We start from the raw sequence: 13,113 nt of genomic DNA on the forward strand, positions 1-13,113 counted from the left end.
GTAGGAAAACCCACGCAGGCCCAGGGAGAACATGCAAACTCCACACGGGGAGGCCGGACCGGGACGCGAACCAGCAACCTCTGCACTGTGAAGCCGGAGTGCTAACCCCTCGACTACCGGGCCGCCCAATGCTCAAATTATCTGTACTTATTTATTTATTTATTTATTTATTTATTTATTTATTTATTTATTTATTTATTTATTTATTAGGGGTATAAAACGCTAACAGTAACAATTGAATTGTTTCATCTGGCACAGCTGAGTGTAATGGGAATTTGTCACCCCAAGGGGGCGTGGTGTCACCAATGAAAGAACGCATGCGATGGTGCAACACAAAAAGTCGTCCCCTCTACCGGCGAGGCGGAGTCAAAACAAGTTGCAGCCCGTGACCCGGTCCGTCATGGCGGCGAGAAAGCCCCGCTCGGTGGCCAACCCTTTGGACACCGCTATCACTTCACCGAGTGAGAGGATATTGAAAGAATGCCACAGTTTGTATGTCGACAGCGAAAACGGTAAATTATGGCCGTGCCTGAGTTTGCGTATAAATTAGCGCAATAAACACGAGCAGGTTGAATTTTTAGTGTTGCCTTTTTAGATGTGATATTAAAACATAGTACTCTCTGCAGGTACTTATGTTCGTCGTATACTCCATATACTTGCCGAATAAAAAGCGATAGATTTATGTCCCTGCACTTTTGCTAACTTGTGAGTTGACATTGGACACGTGTCCTCTCAAGTGGCTGTCACTGCACTTTGACTCGTGAGAATCTGTGGCCGACAGGTTCATATATATAGCCTATTTTAAACGTATTGAATAACAATGATTCAAATATAACATGAACATATACATATGTAACGGAGTTGTGCACTAAAGACAGTCACTGTTGTGACACCCGTCACACATAAACAAAAATATAGATCCAAAATGAGGTTTGAGGATGAAATTGTTTCGTTAGTACGGTATAGTTTACGTTATTCAACAGTGTAGTCTATTTTTTCAAATTCCATGTGACAGTTTTATGTTTGCGTTTTCATCTTCCAGGCTTGGTCAAAATAGCCAACAGCCTCGGAGTGCGTCTCCTGCCCCCCAGAAAAAAGATCACTGTGATGATTATGGGGAATCACTCTGCAGGAAAGAGCTCTTTCATAAACTGGTAAGATACAGACCACCATACAGTAACTGTCCTCGCAACTACATTATGCCTCTACGTCAGTGGTTCTTAACCTGGGTTCGATCGAACCCTAGGGGTTCGGTACGTCGGCCTCAGGGTTTCGATAGATCATCCGCCACAGAGGTCTGTCCACCCCTCATTCTAGTCTGCAGTTAGTAGGCACAGTCATTGGAAGAAGGGTTCGGTGAATGAGTATATGAAACTGGTGGGGTTCGGTGCCTCCAACAAGATCAAGAACCACTGCTCTAAGTGTTGAATACGTGTTTTATGTTTGACTTCTCTCTATGGAAAGGAAGATGAGTTTATAAAATTCTAAGAATGAACATGGTAACAAACATTTCTGTTATTAATTGCATGACGAAACATTTTTTTTTGAATATGAACACAACCATGGAATAATTGGACATTTCAAATGTAATTATAAAGATATAAAATGTGAGGCAATTTCAATGCACCATTTAAAATGCATGGCTTCCAAATCTTGCTCAATACAACCAAAACATTGAGAATTTGCTTTCTTTTCAGGTATGTCGAAGAGCACATCCAAAAAACTGGTGTTGCAATTGAAACACAAGGCTTCACATTTATCACAAATGGGCGCAAGAGAGAATCATTAACGGTAAGAAGTGACTAAAACACTGACAAAGTAGTGAGATTTTTTTTCAGAATTTTGAAATTTGGACATCACCTTGTGAAGGGTAATGAAGCAATTCATTCATTATTTGCTTGCATTTACAATATAAGATTTCTCAAAAATGGCAGTCTGTCAAAAGTCTGGTTAGAACACAAACATATTGTATCAGAATCAGAATGCCTTTAACAGTCCCACAACGGGGATCTACAATCTGCAGCAGCAACATTTAAAGGAGGGGAGGTCAAAAGATAAAACAAAGTATTCTATGCACAAAAGAAAATGTCAGGAGACTGAAATGCACAACTGCACAAAAAATCGGATGATTGGTTCCTTAGAAATAGATTTTCTTTCTGTGTGTGTTGGAATAAAAATGAGAAAAAATGACCTATTTAAAGGAAGGGTTTATGTAATAAAGAGTAAAATAATGTAAGATAAATAATGTAAGATTATTGTTTTGCACATTTTTTTCACACTTTTATTTCATCTGCTACTCCTTCAATTACTGTAGCTGATTAGCTGACAAATTGACATTTAACTAGTATGAGCCAATTTTCCAACGGGTTCCTCAAAATTAGTATGTATAGCCAATAAATGTCTGTGTGACACACAAACCTGTAGGGAAAATGCTTCCGTGATACTTGCTCACTTTGATTTGTTTGGTTTTGAAAAACAATGTTTTTCCTTCAAACTTACAATATACTGTATATGTAAATAAAAATCCATGCCAGTGCGAAATTATTTTTAGTCAGAAATTATAAATCTAAGGTAGCCAATGTAAAATGTATAAAAAAACATAACTATGCTACCAAGTGGTGGAATTTTATTTTGTATTTTTTGTTTGTTTGTTTGTTTACATTGCATTTATAAGCGCCTTTCAAAATTCTCAAGGACACTTTACAGTCACAGGATACTGCTTAGAGTGTAAGTTTGCTTTTTATAATTTTCTATTCTATTTTATTCTGTGGAAGACAAAGAAGTGTATTCATGCAACATATCTAAATTTGATGTATTTATTGATTTGTGTTGCACTATTTGTACAAAAATGCCCACTTCTTAACAGTATCAAGTACTGATGGCAAAGTCAATTTCATAACAAACTGCTCCCAAATTGGACACTGTTGCTAAACTACCGTGGTGGACCGTCAAGGCCTGCAATGGCTTCTCTGCTGGGCTAAAAATATCTGAATCACGGAAATCATTTGTTACCAGGGTCAGAAATTGACCTGAACGCCTTCACAATCAGTTCTGCGTCCCCTGTCGCATCAAATGTGTCGATCAAACTGTTGCTCTAACCAATCAGGTTTCGAGTTGGCAACCCAAAAGTGGTACCAAAGCCTTCTTGAAGGCGCTGCTCGACATCAGAGTTTTTGCAAACTATGATTGGCTTGTCACTAGCCAATCATAGTTTGCGAAAACTGCTTTGATCACAAGCCGCTAGTGACAAGCATACTGGCCAGAGCTAGCACACTGTATCAGTAGCGAGCCACTTTGTATTCCTGACTCACCTATCCCAAACTCTAAACTTTTAAAATATTTTTCATGATGGCGTATGACAAACTGTTGTTGTAGTGGTGCACTTGCCTGACTTAGGTGGAGGCACCCCTAGGTGACGGTGTTAACATGCGAGCGAATGGTTGTCCGTCTCTATACACTATATGTGCCCTGTGACTGAATGGTGGAACACTTCAGGATGTAGATTATCTTTAGCCCAAAGTCAGAGGGGATATGCTGGATCATTCTGTGACCCTGAAGAGGATAATCAGTGTTAAAAATTGATGAATGGATGATTGGATATTGCGCAATACCTACAATGTGACAGATTAAGCACACAGCATGAGCAATTTCGAAAAACAAATACAGCAGCTTCTTTACCGTGTGTAAACGGAGTCAGCAGGCACGTTTCTTCTCTGTGCATATTTTCTTGCTGCGGTCTAGAAGATGAAAACGAACAATTAGTAGTGCAAGCACAGCAGAGGGCATGTTGCTCAGAAAACTACTGAAGATCTCTCTCTCTCTCTCTCTCTCTCTCTCTCTCTCTCTCTCTCTCTCTCTCTCTCTCTCTCTCTCTCTCTCTCTCTCTCTCTCTCTCTCTCTCTCTCTCTCTCTCACTCGCTCTCTCTGCCTCTCTCTCGCACGTTCCTTCTTTCTGACATTCACTTTTTCACAGGGGAATGCAACATTGCATCTCTACCCCCATTTTCGACCGCTCCTTGAGTTCAAAGGTAAGCCTTTTTTGAGTGTTAATACATCCCACGCATACATTATCAACACATAGACGTGTCAGATTTTTACATGTTTTAAAGAGTATTGACAAAATAGTTCTGACAGGGGTTAAATAAAAATAAAATAGAGTCCTTCATGCGTCAGAGCCTGGGAATGGCGAGACGATCGTGTCAGGGAGTGACGTGGTTGAGATGCAAGGGTGGGGAGGTTAAAGGAAGGTGGGGGCAGTGATGTATGTCTGTGCAGGTTTACTGGGTGCTGGCAGTATAGTGAGAGGAAAAGGGCGGTGGGGACAGGCAAGGAGAGCGAATGAGAAATGCTCAACTGACCCGCTCGCTCCGCGGATGGCAACTTCGCCACGCCGACAGTTCCGATCTGGAATACAAACTTGCTCTTCATTTTTATCTTATTGCGGCTGTTTGGAAACACCCTAGAACACGCATATGTTTACGCTGCGGAGAAACTGAGGATGACTCATCAGAAATGCTGTATAGGTCCTTCTGGGAGACTGCTGACGATTGCTTTGAAATTGTGTGTCTCAGGAGTTTGTTTTACTATTCCCATCAGTAAATGCATCTGTTTGGACCTACTTAGTTTGAGAAGTTCTTTCTTAGCATTATTGGAGCATCATCGTAAGACCTGTGTGGACCTTGTTACTTACAAGCCCTTGAGAAAAGTAACATGCGATGAGGATGCTGTCTTTTTTTCTGTTTCTACTGTTTGAGCAGTCACAAGAGGAAAAGCGTTGGTATTTCATATTTGGCAAGTGGTTGGATAGGCATATCTCGGACATCTGGAGAGTCGTGTACTATGCATGCAGAATCTTTCTCTTTTCTTTCATGTTGGATCTATTGATGTGATCAACATTGAAGAATGCTAATGTACCCCCAGCATCTCTGCTGCATGCCGCACAAGATGTAATTTGTGTAGCATCTTAACATTCGCTTCACTCTGTATGTGCGTGCTAGGCACGTCTCAATAGTGGTCCTGTTCTGGTAGGCGTATTGAAATCTCAGTGCGTTGCCTCACAGTCGTTCTTCACTGGCTAGCTTTATGTCCCATGCCCAACGCTAAAGCTGCCAGTTGAAGAGCTGTTGTGTGTAACCATGACAACAGACTTGTGAAAAACTGACTTGGCAAATTCATTTCGAGGACGTGTTGAAATTGTTGCTGCACACTTTAATCTTCCTGTGATGGATGACTGGATAGTTTATTGCTTTTTGCTGTGGGTGATGTCTGTCTATCTATCTTTTAATTGTAAAGTGTCCTTGGGTGCTTTGAAAGGTGCTTGTAATTTATGTAATAATAATAATAATAATAATAATAATTAATTATTATTATTATTATTATTATTATTAGTAGTAGTAGTAGTAGTAGTAGTAGTAGTATTATCATCTCGCTATCTATCTCTATCTCTCTCTCTGTCTGTGTCTGTCTCTCCATCTCTGTCTCCCTCTCTCTTTCTCTCTCTCTATATTTACCTCTCTCGCTCTGTCTCTGTATCTCTCTATCTCACTGTCTCTATCTCTCTCTCTTTATCTCTCTCACTCTCTCTATCTTTCTCTCTCTTTCTCACTCTATCTCTCTCTCACTCTCTCTCTATCTTTCTCTCTGTCTTTCACTCTCTTTGTCTCTTTCTCCCTCTCTCTCTTTCTCTCTCTATTTCTCTTCATCTCTCTTTATCTCTCTCTGCCTCTCTCTTCCTCTCTCCCTCTCTCCTCTCTTTGCCTCTCTCTCTATCTGTTTCTCTCTCTCTGTCTCTCTCTCTCTCTCTCTCTCTCTCTCTCTCTCTCTCTCTCTCTCTCTCTCTCTCTCTCTCTCTCTCTCTCTCTCTCTCTCTCTTTCAATATCTAATTTATTAAAGTAAATATTCATTAAAGTAAATATTGTGACTGCATGGAATTTAGTACATTTGATCTATTGTATATTCCAGGTCTTATGGACTACCTCTCTGCAGAGATCTCCACATCCAGGCAAAAGAAGTTCAGTCTTGTGACTTTTGTAGACACACCTGGCTTGGTGGATGGGGACATGATGTATCCATTTAATGTCAACAGCGCCATCACATGGCTGGGTAATTCTGCATTGCACCACCTGCTCACTCTTGTTTGAGACTGAGGTGTGACACTGTTGCTGTCTTCTGTTCTGTGCAGGAGAACAGTCCGATTTGATATTCGTGTTCTTTGACCCGATGGGTCAGGCCCTGTGCAAGCGCACGCTGAACATTGTGGAGAAACTGAGTGAGAAATGTGGAGATAAGCTGTTGTTTTACCTCAGCAAGGCTGATGAGGCTGGCAAGGAAACAGATCGGCAGGTATGGAAATTGACAGTACCTTTTTTCAATTGAGTAACAAACAAAATGTCAAATGAACACAGACAAAGTACAGACATTGTCTGTTTTTATTTTTTTTTTAGAGAGTGATGATGCAGATCGTACAGGAATTGTGCCGCCGCCCAGGTCTCAACAAATGTGGTTTTGAAATGCCAACAATATACATCCCCAACCCACACAGGGTACATTTCAATCCATATTGTTTTCTACAAAAAAATGTAATCAGAATCAGAAAGCCTTTAATAGTTCCACAACGGCGAAATTTGCATGTACTGTCATTTATACACAGATTGACTATTATGTTTGTCAAAGCAGATTTCTTTTGTTGATAGAGTTTATACATTGTCGGTTTGAATCAGTGTCATTAAAAACAACACAATCACTGACATTTGTTAGCATGCTAAATGACGCTGCGTGCATTTTATTAGTCTTAAATCTCAGTTGTTGGTCTCAAATCTAAATCCCATATGTGGTTCGGATTATGATCTCAAATTCAGGGTCCAGCTGTCCTTTGGGTTTGAGATTCATCAATGCCCAATGCAATCCTATGTCATATAAACACCCAAGTTGCCATTTTTTTTCTTTTTTTGGTCTCCCTCAGCCAAGCCGCTGTGTCAACCAAATTGACAGCGTGTGTCAGACCATTGAAAAGACCATCAACCAAGCTGTGCAGAGGACATTAGACCAGTTGGATAAAGACTGTGATTTAATTTGTTCCACCATCAGTAACAGACTACAACAAGACAGGTGAACAACACCAACCACAATATGGCATAGTTTAACCCCCATTTTGTTCCTTTTAAAGCTTGGTAAAGTACAGCATATATGATATTGAATCCATATTCTTCTTCTTCTTCTACATCTGCAGGACTGATGCCACTTACAACAAAAGTGTCCGCCTGAACTCGTTTGTCTGCGGTGTTTTGGGAATCTCCCTTCCTCTTCTCTTTATTTTGAGTTTCATTCTTAGCACCTTTTCCAAGGAGCTGTTGAGTGAGCTGATGGGAGAACGGCTGGCTCAAATGCTTTCTATCTGCACTGTGAGTGCTCTCCCTCGTATTGACATTCATTGTTTTTTGTTAGAATGAATGTAGATTCTGATGGGCGCAATCTAAGAATCCAAAGGTCCTTTTCAAGTACAGACACTCCCCAACTTACGAACGAGATGTGTTCAGAAGGGTCGTTCATAAGGTGAATTTGTTCGTAAATTGCTTCAGTGCTATATTTTGGATGGAATGTATGTTTAAGGCTTGTATAAGTAACCTGTATTGGTCTGTACTGAAAAATAAACATTTAATAAAATATATGCTCTATAAAGATATGTAAATGTACAACTGGAGAGAATACAACATATCTTAGATAGAGGGAGAGTTCTCACAGCGCCTCACGTAGGTATTAGCGACTGAAAGAACCACTACTTGGAAAAAGGCGCACAATAAAAAATCTTACTTACAGCATCTCTGAACATTTTTTGCCATACCTGCAAAGTGCTTGTATGAACTGCTGTTCGTAACTCGAATGTTTGTAAGTAGGGGAGCGTCTGTAGTTAAATATCTATAACCAATATAGAATACGCATCTGTTTATGATAAAGTTTGATTCAACCCTAACAAACCACAATAATCAACATACATGTGAATTAAATAAATACCTCACTGACAATTTTAATCAAAATTGAACTTTGCAATTTCGTTAATGGATAGTCCAACTTCTCTCTCTTATCTCGGTGTCCACTTCACAGGGCATAGTGATGTACTTTTGGGACTGGATACCAGAAGATGGGCAGGTTGTGTTCGTAATGCTCTTTGGTTCCTTTTGCTCCCTGCTACTTTTCCTTGGCAAGCATTTTTCTGGGTAAGTCTTTACCACAATCTCTCATATGAATAGAAATAATGCAAAAACAAAGTATAGATTTGAGGGTTGTACATACATCTTTACCCTTTCAGGGACACTGATTACTACAGTGTACAGCCTATTGCATGTATGAAAGGGTTAAGACAGGGGTGTCAGACTCATTTTTATCATGGGCCACATTATAATTACCATTTCAGTTAAAGGACAACCGACACCATTTTTTTGTTTCCTAACTGACATCAGAAAAACGTTTTATAGCATCTAAAATACCCAAAACATGCAGGCTGATATTTTTAGTTAAAGGCAAAACACCAATAAAAATGACTTAATGCGTCCCAAAACTACTTCAAAATGACCTTGAAAATGGCAAGTTTCAGAAGGTCCCGCCCCCTTGTTCGTGACGTCACGCCAGAACGTCTTGGCTTGCTCTAGAATCAAAACAATGGCTTCAGATTTGGAGAAGATGCTTTCTTGTTACTCATCCAGTTGGGAATATGATTAAAATTTGTTCTGAACAGGAAAGCATAAATGTTTGAAATCGATTAAAGAAGGCCTTCCATATCAATTCGAGCCGTCAGGACTTCAATGTAGCGTCCCAGAAAATGCACAAGATGGCGCCCTAGCTCCGTTGGAAATGGGCTGATTAGTCTGATTGTGTCAACTAGTATCAAATAGTAGTCTGGGTGCAACACACAACGATTCACCATCGCGTTATGTGTTTTCCTTCTAATTTTGCCATCAACACGGATCAACACGAAGTTTTCAGACCAAACAAAGTACCCAAAATGCATTCTGTGTCGCTTTCTCGGTCAGGGGTGTTCCACACGTGACGTCAAGTCAGGCATCGTTATCAACTCGAAAACAAGACTTCCTGAATATTCGGCGCAAGTCTTAAAACGTAAAATATAGCTATATGTTGTGGAATCTTTGTAAAATACGCTCAGTAGAAGTCTTTTGAAGTGATTTTACAAATTATGGACACAACTTGTCCGCAGGCGTCGGTTGTCCTATAAAGGACATCCGACGCCTGCGGACAAGTCTGTACGTGACGTCACTAAAGGGACTCCCCTGACCGAAAAAAAGACACATTGTAGCAGTTCTTCCCACACGTCAATGTATTTTACTGTACTTGTTTGGTCTGAAAACCTCGTGTTGCACCCAAAAGCCGCCAGAAGAGGGCGTCCAAGCTCCATGGAAGGAATTTATCAGCCTGTGGAAACGGGCTGATTCATCTCACAGGAGCTGGTCGCCATTTTTCTGCCTCTTTTCTGGGACGCTACATTGCAGTTCTGACGGCTCGAATTGATACAAAATAACTTAGATTGCAAACATGTATGCTTTCCTCTTCAGAACTATTTGAATCATATTCATAACTGGATGTGTAACAAGAAAGCATATTCTCCGAATCTGAAGCCATTGTTTTAATTCTCCAGCAACGCAAGACGTCTTGGTGTGACGTCACGAACTGGGGGCGGGACTTTCTGAAAATGCCCAATTCGCAGCTAATTTTTTTTTAGATTTTGGACACTTTAAGTCATTTTTATTGGTGTTTTGCATTTGAATAAAAATATCATACTGCGTCTTTTGGGTACTTAAGATGCTATAAAACGTTTTTCTGATGTCAGTTAAAAAACAAAAAAGTGACGTCGGTTGTCCTTTAAGAGACTGTGATGAATGAACCAATATAAAGAAGTAAAACTTAAAGTTTTACTAAAAATCGGGCCCAAAAAGTGAACCCATCTGTTTTATCATCAAACTAAAAATGTGATTTTCAACTAGTCAACCTCATACCCTAAACATCGTTTCTGGTGTTGTAAAATCGATAAATTAACAAGTCAACGAGTCTGTCCAAGTCCTTTTTTGTAGAATTACTACACATGCACTACACTATTTCATTGCAAGTCTCCCTCACCCTCTAGTACAAAATACAAGACTTTAACGAAGAAGGAGAAGAGAACAATGACAGAGTATAGTGATTATCTCCTGGATATCGTCAAAACCAAGAAGGTAAGGCTACTGTATTGCCATGTTGACTTGACTTGACTTAACTCTCAACAAAGATATTTGTATTTTATAATTGCTGTGAACATGGATGGAAAATAGGTAATCCTCAGTTCTTTGATCGCCTTTGACCTCTTGCAGTCAATTACAGTAGTTTGAAAGCCTCAAAGTGCGCTTTGTTCACAGCTGTATTAAAAAAAATATTTAAAAATCTGACATTGCATTTTCTCTACAGGGTAAATTGTATGAATGGTACCTCCAACAATGTGCGGCAGAATACGACCTTTGACCCTGGGGAAGATGAATGTTCTTCACACGTGGTTGTAGGTGGTCAGTTGTTTGTTTGCACAAAAGATGATCGTGTAGTCTGCGAGGAAACACTGGCAAGTTTGCAAAGACACTGACAATCAATCACCAAATAATGCAGCCAAGAGTTTTGTTTTAGATTTTAGAAAGTGCCTTTGCTCTTCAGCATAGTCAAGAACCTGTGATTGTAGTTATTGAATGAAAAAAAATGTGAATAACTTTTTTTACAGTTTGTACAAAATACAAGTAACTAGTTTACAGATACACTTCTTCATTCAAAGATTAGACCTCCTTCCAGCCTGCAAAAAAAGATCTGGTCAAAAAAAGAACCTTACTACATTGTCTTGATGTATGTCAATATGTATGCTTTTGTAATAAGCAATGCTGTCATAGCAGCCAGGCATTATTCTTGTCAACTTTTGTACTACTAACACTCCCGCCATGATTATTTCTCTGATTGTACTGGATAGAAAACATTGCACTGACTGTATCTCACTTAGGCTACAACTTCGACATATCTAATGAGTTCCAATTCAACATTCTGCATTTACAGAGTTAATGTTTGGTTTTCATTGACTCTTTCAAAGATGTGTTTATTATTTGCGACGATGCATTATACTGAGTGAGATCTGTTACTCGTATTTTTTTTTTTACCTTTTCCTCATCAGATTATTTTGTTTACCGTAAAGGACAACTGACACCTCCGGACAAGTTGTGTCCATAATTTATAAAATCACTTCAAATAATACAAAGGTTTGTCAGGAAGGGCATCCGGCGTAAAAGCTTGGCCAAAACAAACACGCGGATCAAACCTCCAAAGATGGAGGACACTTGATTTGCTGTGGCGACCCCTTGAAGGGAAAAGCCGAAAGGAAAAGAAGAAGACTTCAAATGACTTCTACTGAGCATATTTTACAAATATTCCACGGCATATAGCTATATTTTACATTTTAAGACTCGCACGGAATATTCAGTAAGTCTTGTTTTCGAGTTGATGACGATGCCTGACATGACGTCACATCTGGAACTCCCATGACCGAGAAAGCGACACACAATGCATTGTGGGTACTTTGTTTGGTCTGAAAAATGTGTTGATCCGTGTTGATGGTGAAATTAGAAGGAAAACACATAAATATCCAGTTCATGACGTCACGCCAAGGTGTCTTGCAGCTCAAGAATCCGAACAATGGCTTCAGATTCGGAGAATATGCTTTCTTGTTACGCATCCAGTTATGAATATGATTCAAATAGTTCTGAAGAGGAAAGCATAAATGTTTGCAATCGATTAAAGAAAGTCTTCCGGTCATTTTGAGTGATCAAGACTGATTTGTAGTGTCACAGAAAATGCAGAAGATGGCGCCAGAGCTCCGTTGGAAATTGGTTGATTCTTCACCTTGGAATTCTTGTCAGCGAATATCTAATAGTTGTCTCGGTGTAACATACAACGATTCACCATTGCATTATTTATGAGTTTTTCTTCTAATTTTGCCATCAACACGGATCAACACAAAGTTTTCAGACAAAACAAAGTACCGCAAAATGCATTGAGGTGATGCAAGGTATGTCCTTTCTCAGTCAGCGGCGTTCCTTCAGTGACGTAGGGTGAAACTCGTCACCAACTCAAAAATAAGACTTCTGGAATGTTCAGCGCAAGTCTTAAAACGTAAACTATAGCTATATGCGGTGGAATCTTTGTAAAATACGCTCAGTAGAAGTCATTTGAAGCCATTTTACAAATTATGGACACAACTTGTCCAGAGATGTCGGTTGTCCTTTAAGTCATTTTTATTGGTGTTTTGCATTTGACTAAAAATACCAGCCTGCGTGTTTTGGGTATTTTAGATGCTATAAAACGTTTTTCTGATGTCGGTTAGGAGACAAAAAATGGTGTCAGTTGTCCTTTAAGTATAGTTGTGGCTGGTGCAAACTTATGAACTTTGCTCAGTGTGATGCAGATCATGTCTACACACAACTACACGAATATTCATTTTGATTTCAATTGATACCAGAGAAGTCGTTTCGGGCGCAGGGCGATATTTACAAAATACTTTATATTAAACGTATGTACATGTGTTCAACAAATAATGATGTTTAATCAAAATACCAGTAATGTATATTACTAAATTTGATTGGATTGGATTTGCCTTTATTAGTCTCGCAGTGGAGAAATTTACATTTCACAGCAGCAAAGTGATGAAAGGGATGAAAGTAGAAAAACAAAATACAGGAGCTGCTGGAAAGGTAGCCACTCTCGCGGCGCCGTCTTGAAATCAAAAGAACAAAAAAAAACTAAATAACAAAAAATATGACAACACAAAGACAATATGACACCACAAAGACACAGAGTCATTCATCTTAAGCACTTTCTGTACCCTCTTTGTAATATGAAGCAGTTCTAGATGAAAGAGGAGAGGATCAAAGCGTCCTTCCACCAGTGGTTAGGGGACATCATGGTGTGACTAATGTGACTCCTTTCTTCCTCAGAGAATGAAATTTGTCAAACGCACACATTAACTCTGACGCTTCTGTTCAACTCATTAAATGTTGTTTTCTTCTAACCATTTCCTTTTTGTGCTTTGTTTTCTGTGAGAA

At 39.5% G+C, this 13,113-nt stretch overlaps 1 protein-coding gene across 1 annotated transcript; it reads left to right on the top strand.

The window, feature by feature from the left end:
• Window positions 1–374: 374 nt before the first annotated feature.
• Window positions 375–13,079, top strand: LOC148899226 (uncharacterized). The gene is made up of 12 exons (XM_088994313.1): window positions 375–512; window positions 1,043–1,154; window positions 1,698–1,791; window positions 3,974–4,028; window positions 5,963–6,103; window positions 6,183–6,343; window positions 6,445–6,543; window positions 6,963–7,108; window positions 7,230–7,401; window positions 8,102–8,214; window positions 10,134–10,221; window positions 10,451–13,079. The coding sequence occupies exons 1-12, from the start codon at window positions 401–403 to the stop codon at window positions 10,502–10,504; spliced, it is 1,347 nt and encodes a 448-aa protein (XP_088850439.1). The 5' UTR covers window positions 375–400; the 3' UTR covers window positions 10,505–13,079.
• Window positions 13,080–13,113: the final 34 nt, after the last annotated feature.

Source organism: Hippocampus bargibanti, linkage group LG04 (genome assembly GCF_051943395.1).
Source record: "Hippocampus bargibanti isolate YZ-2025 linkage group LG04, ASM5194339v1, whole genome shotgun sequence".
NCBI lineage: Eukaryota > Metazoa > Chordata > Actinopteri > Syngnathiformes > Syngnathidae > Hippocampus > Hippocampus bargibanti.

What these genes read in the sequence shown, in the direction of transcription:
- LOC148899226 (XM_088994313.1), top strand. Translation starts at nt 401, where the DNA reads ATGGCGGCGAGAAAGCCCCGCTCGGTGGCCAACCCTTTGGACACCGCT. An exon ending in CAGCGCCATCACATGGCTGG is followed by an intron (nt 6,104 to 6,182) that starts GTAATTCTGCAT and finishes TGTTCTGTGCAG; the next exon opens with GAGAACAGTCCGATTTGATA. An exon ending in AAATGCTTTCTATCTGCACT is followed by an intron (nt 7,402 to 8,101) that starts GTGAGTGCTCTC and finishes TCCACTTCACAG; the next exon opens with GGCATAGTGATGTACTTTTG.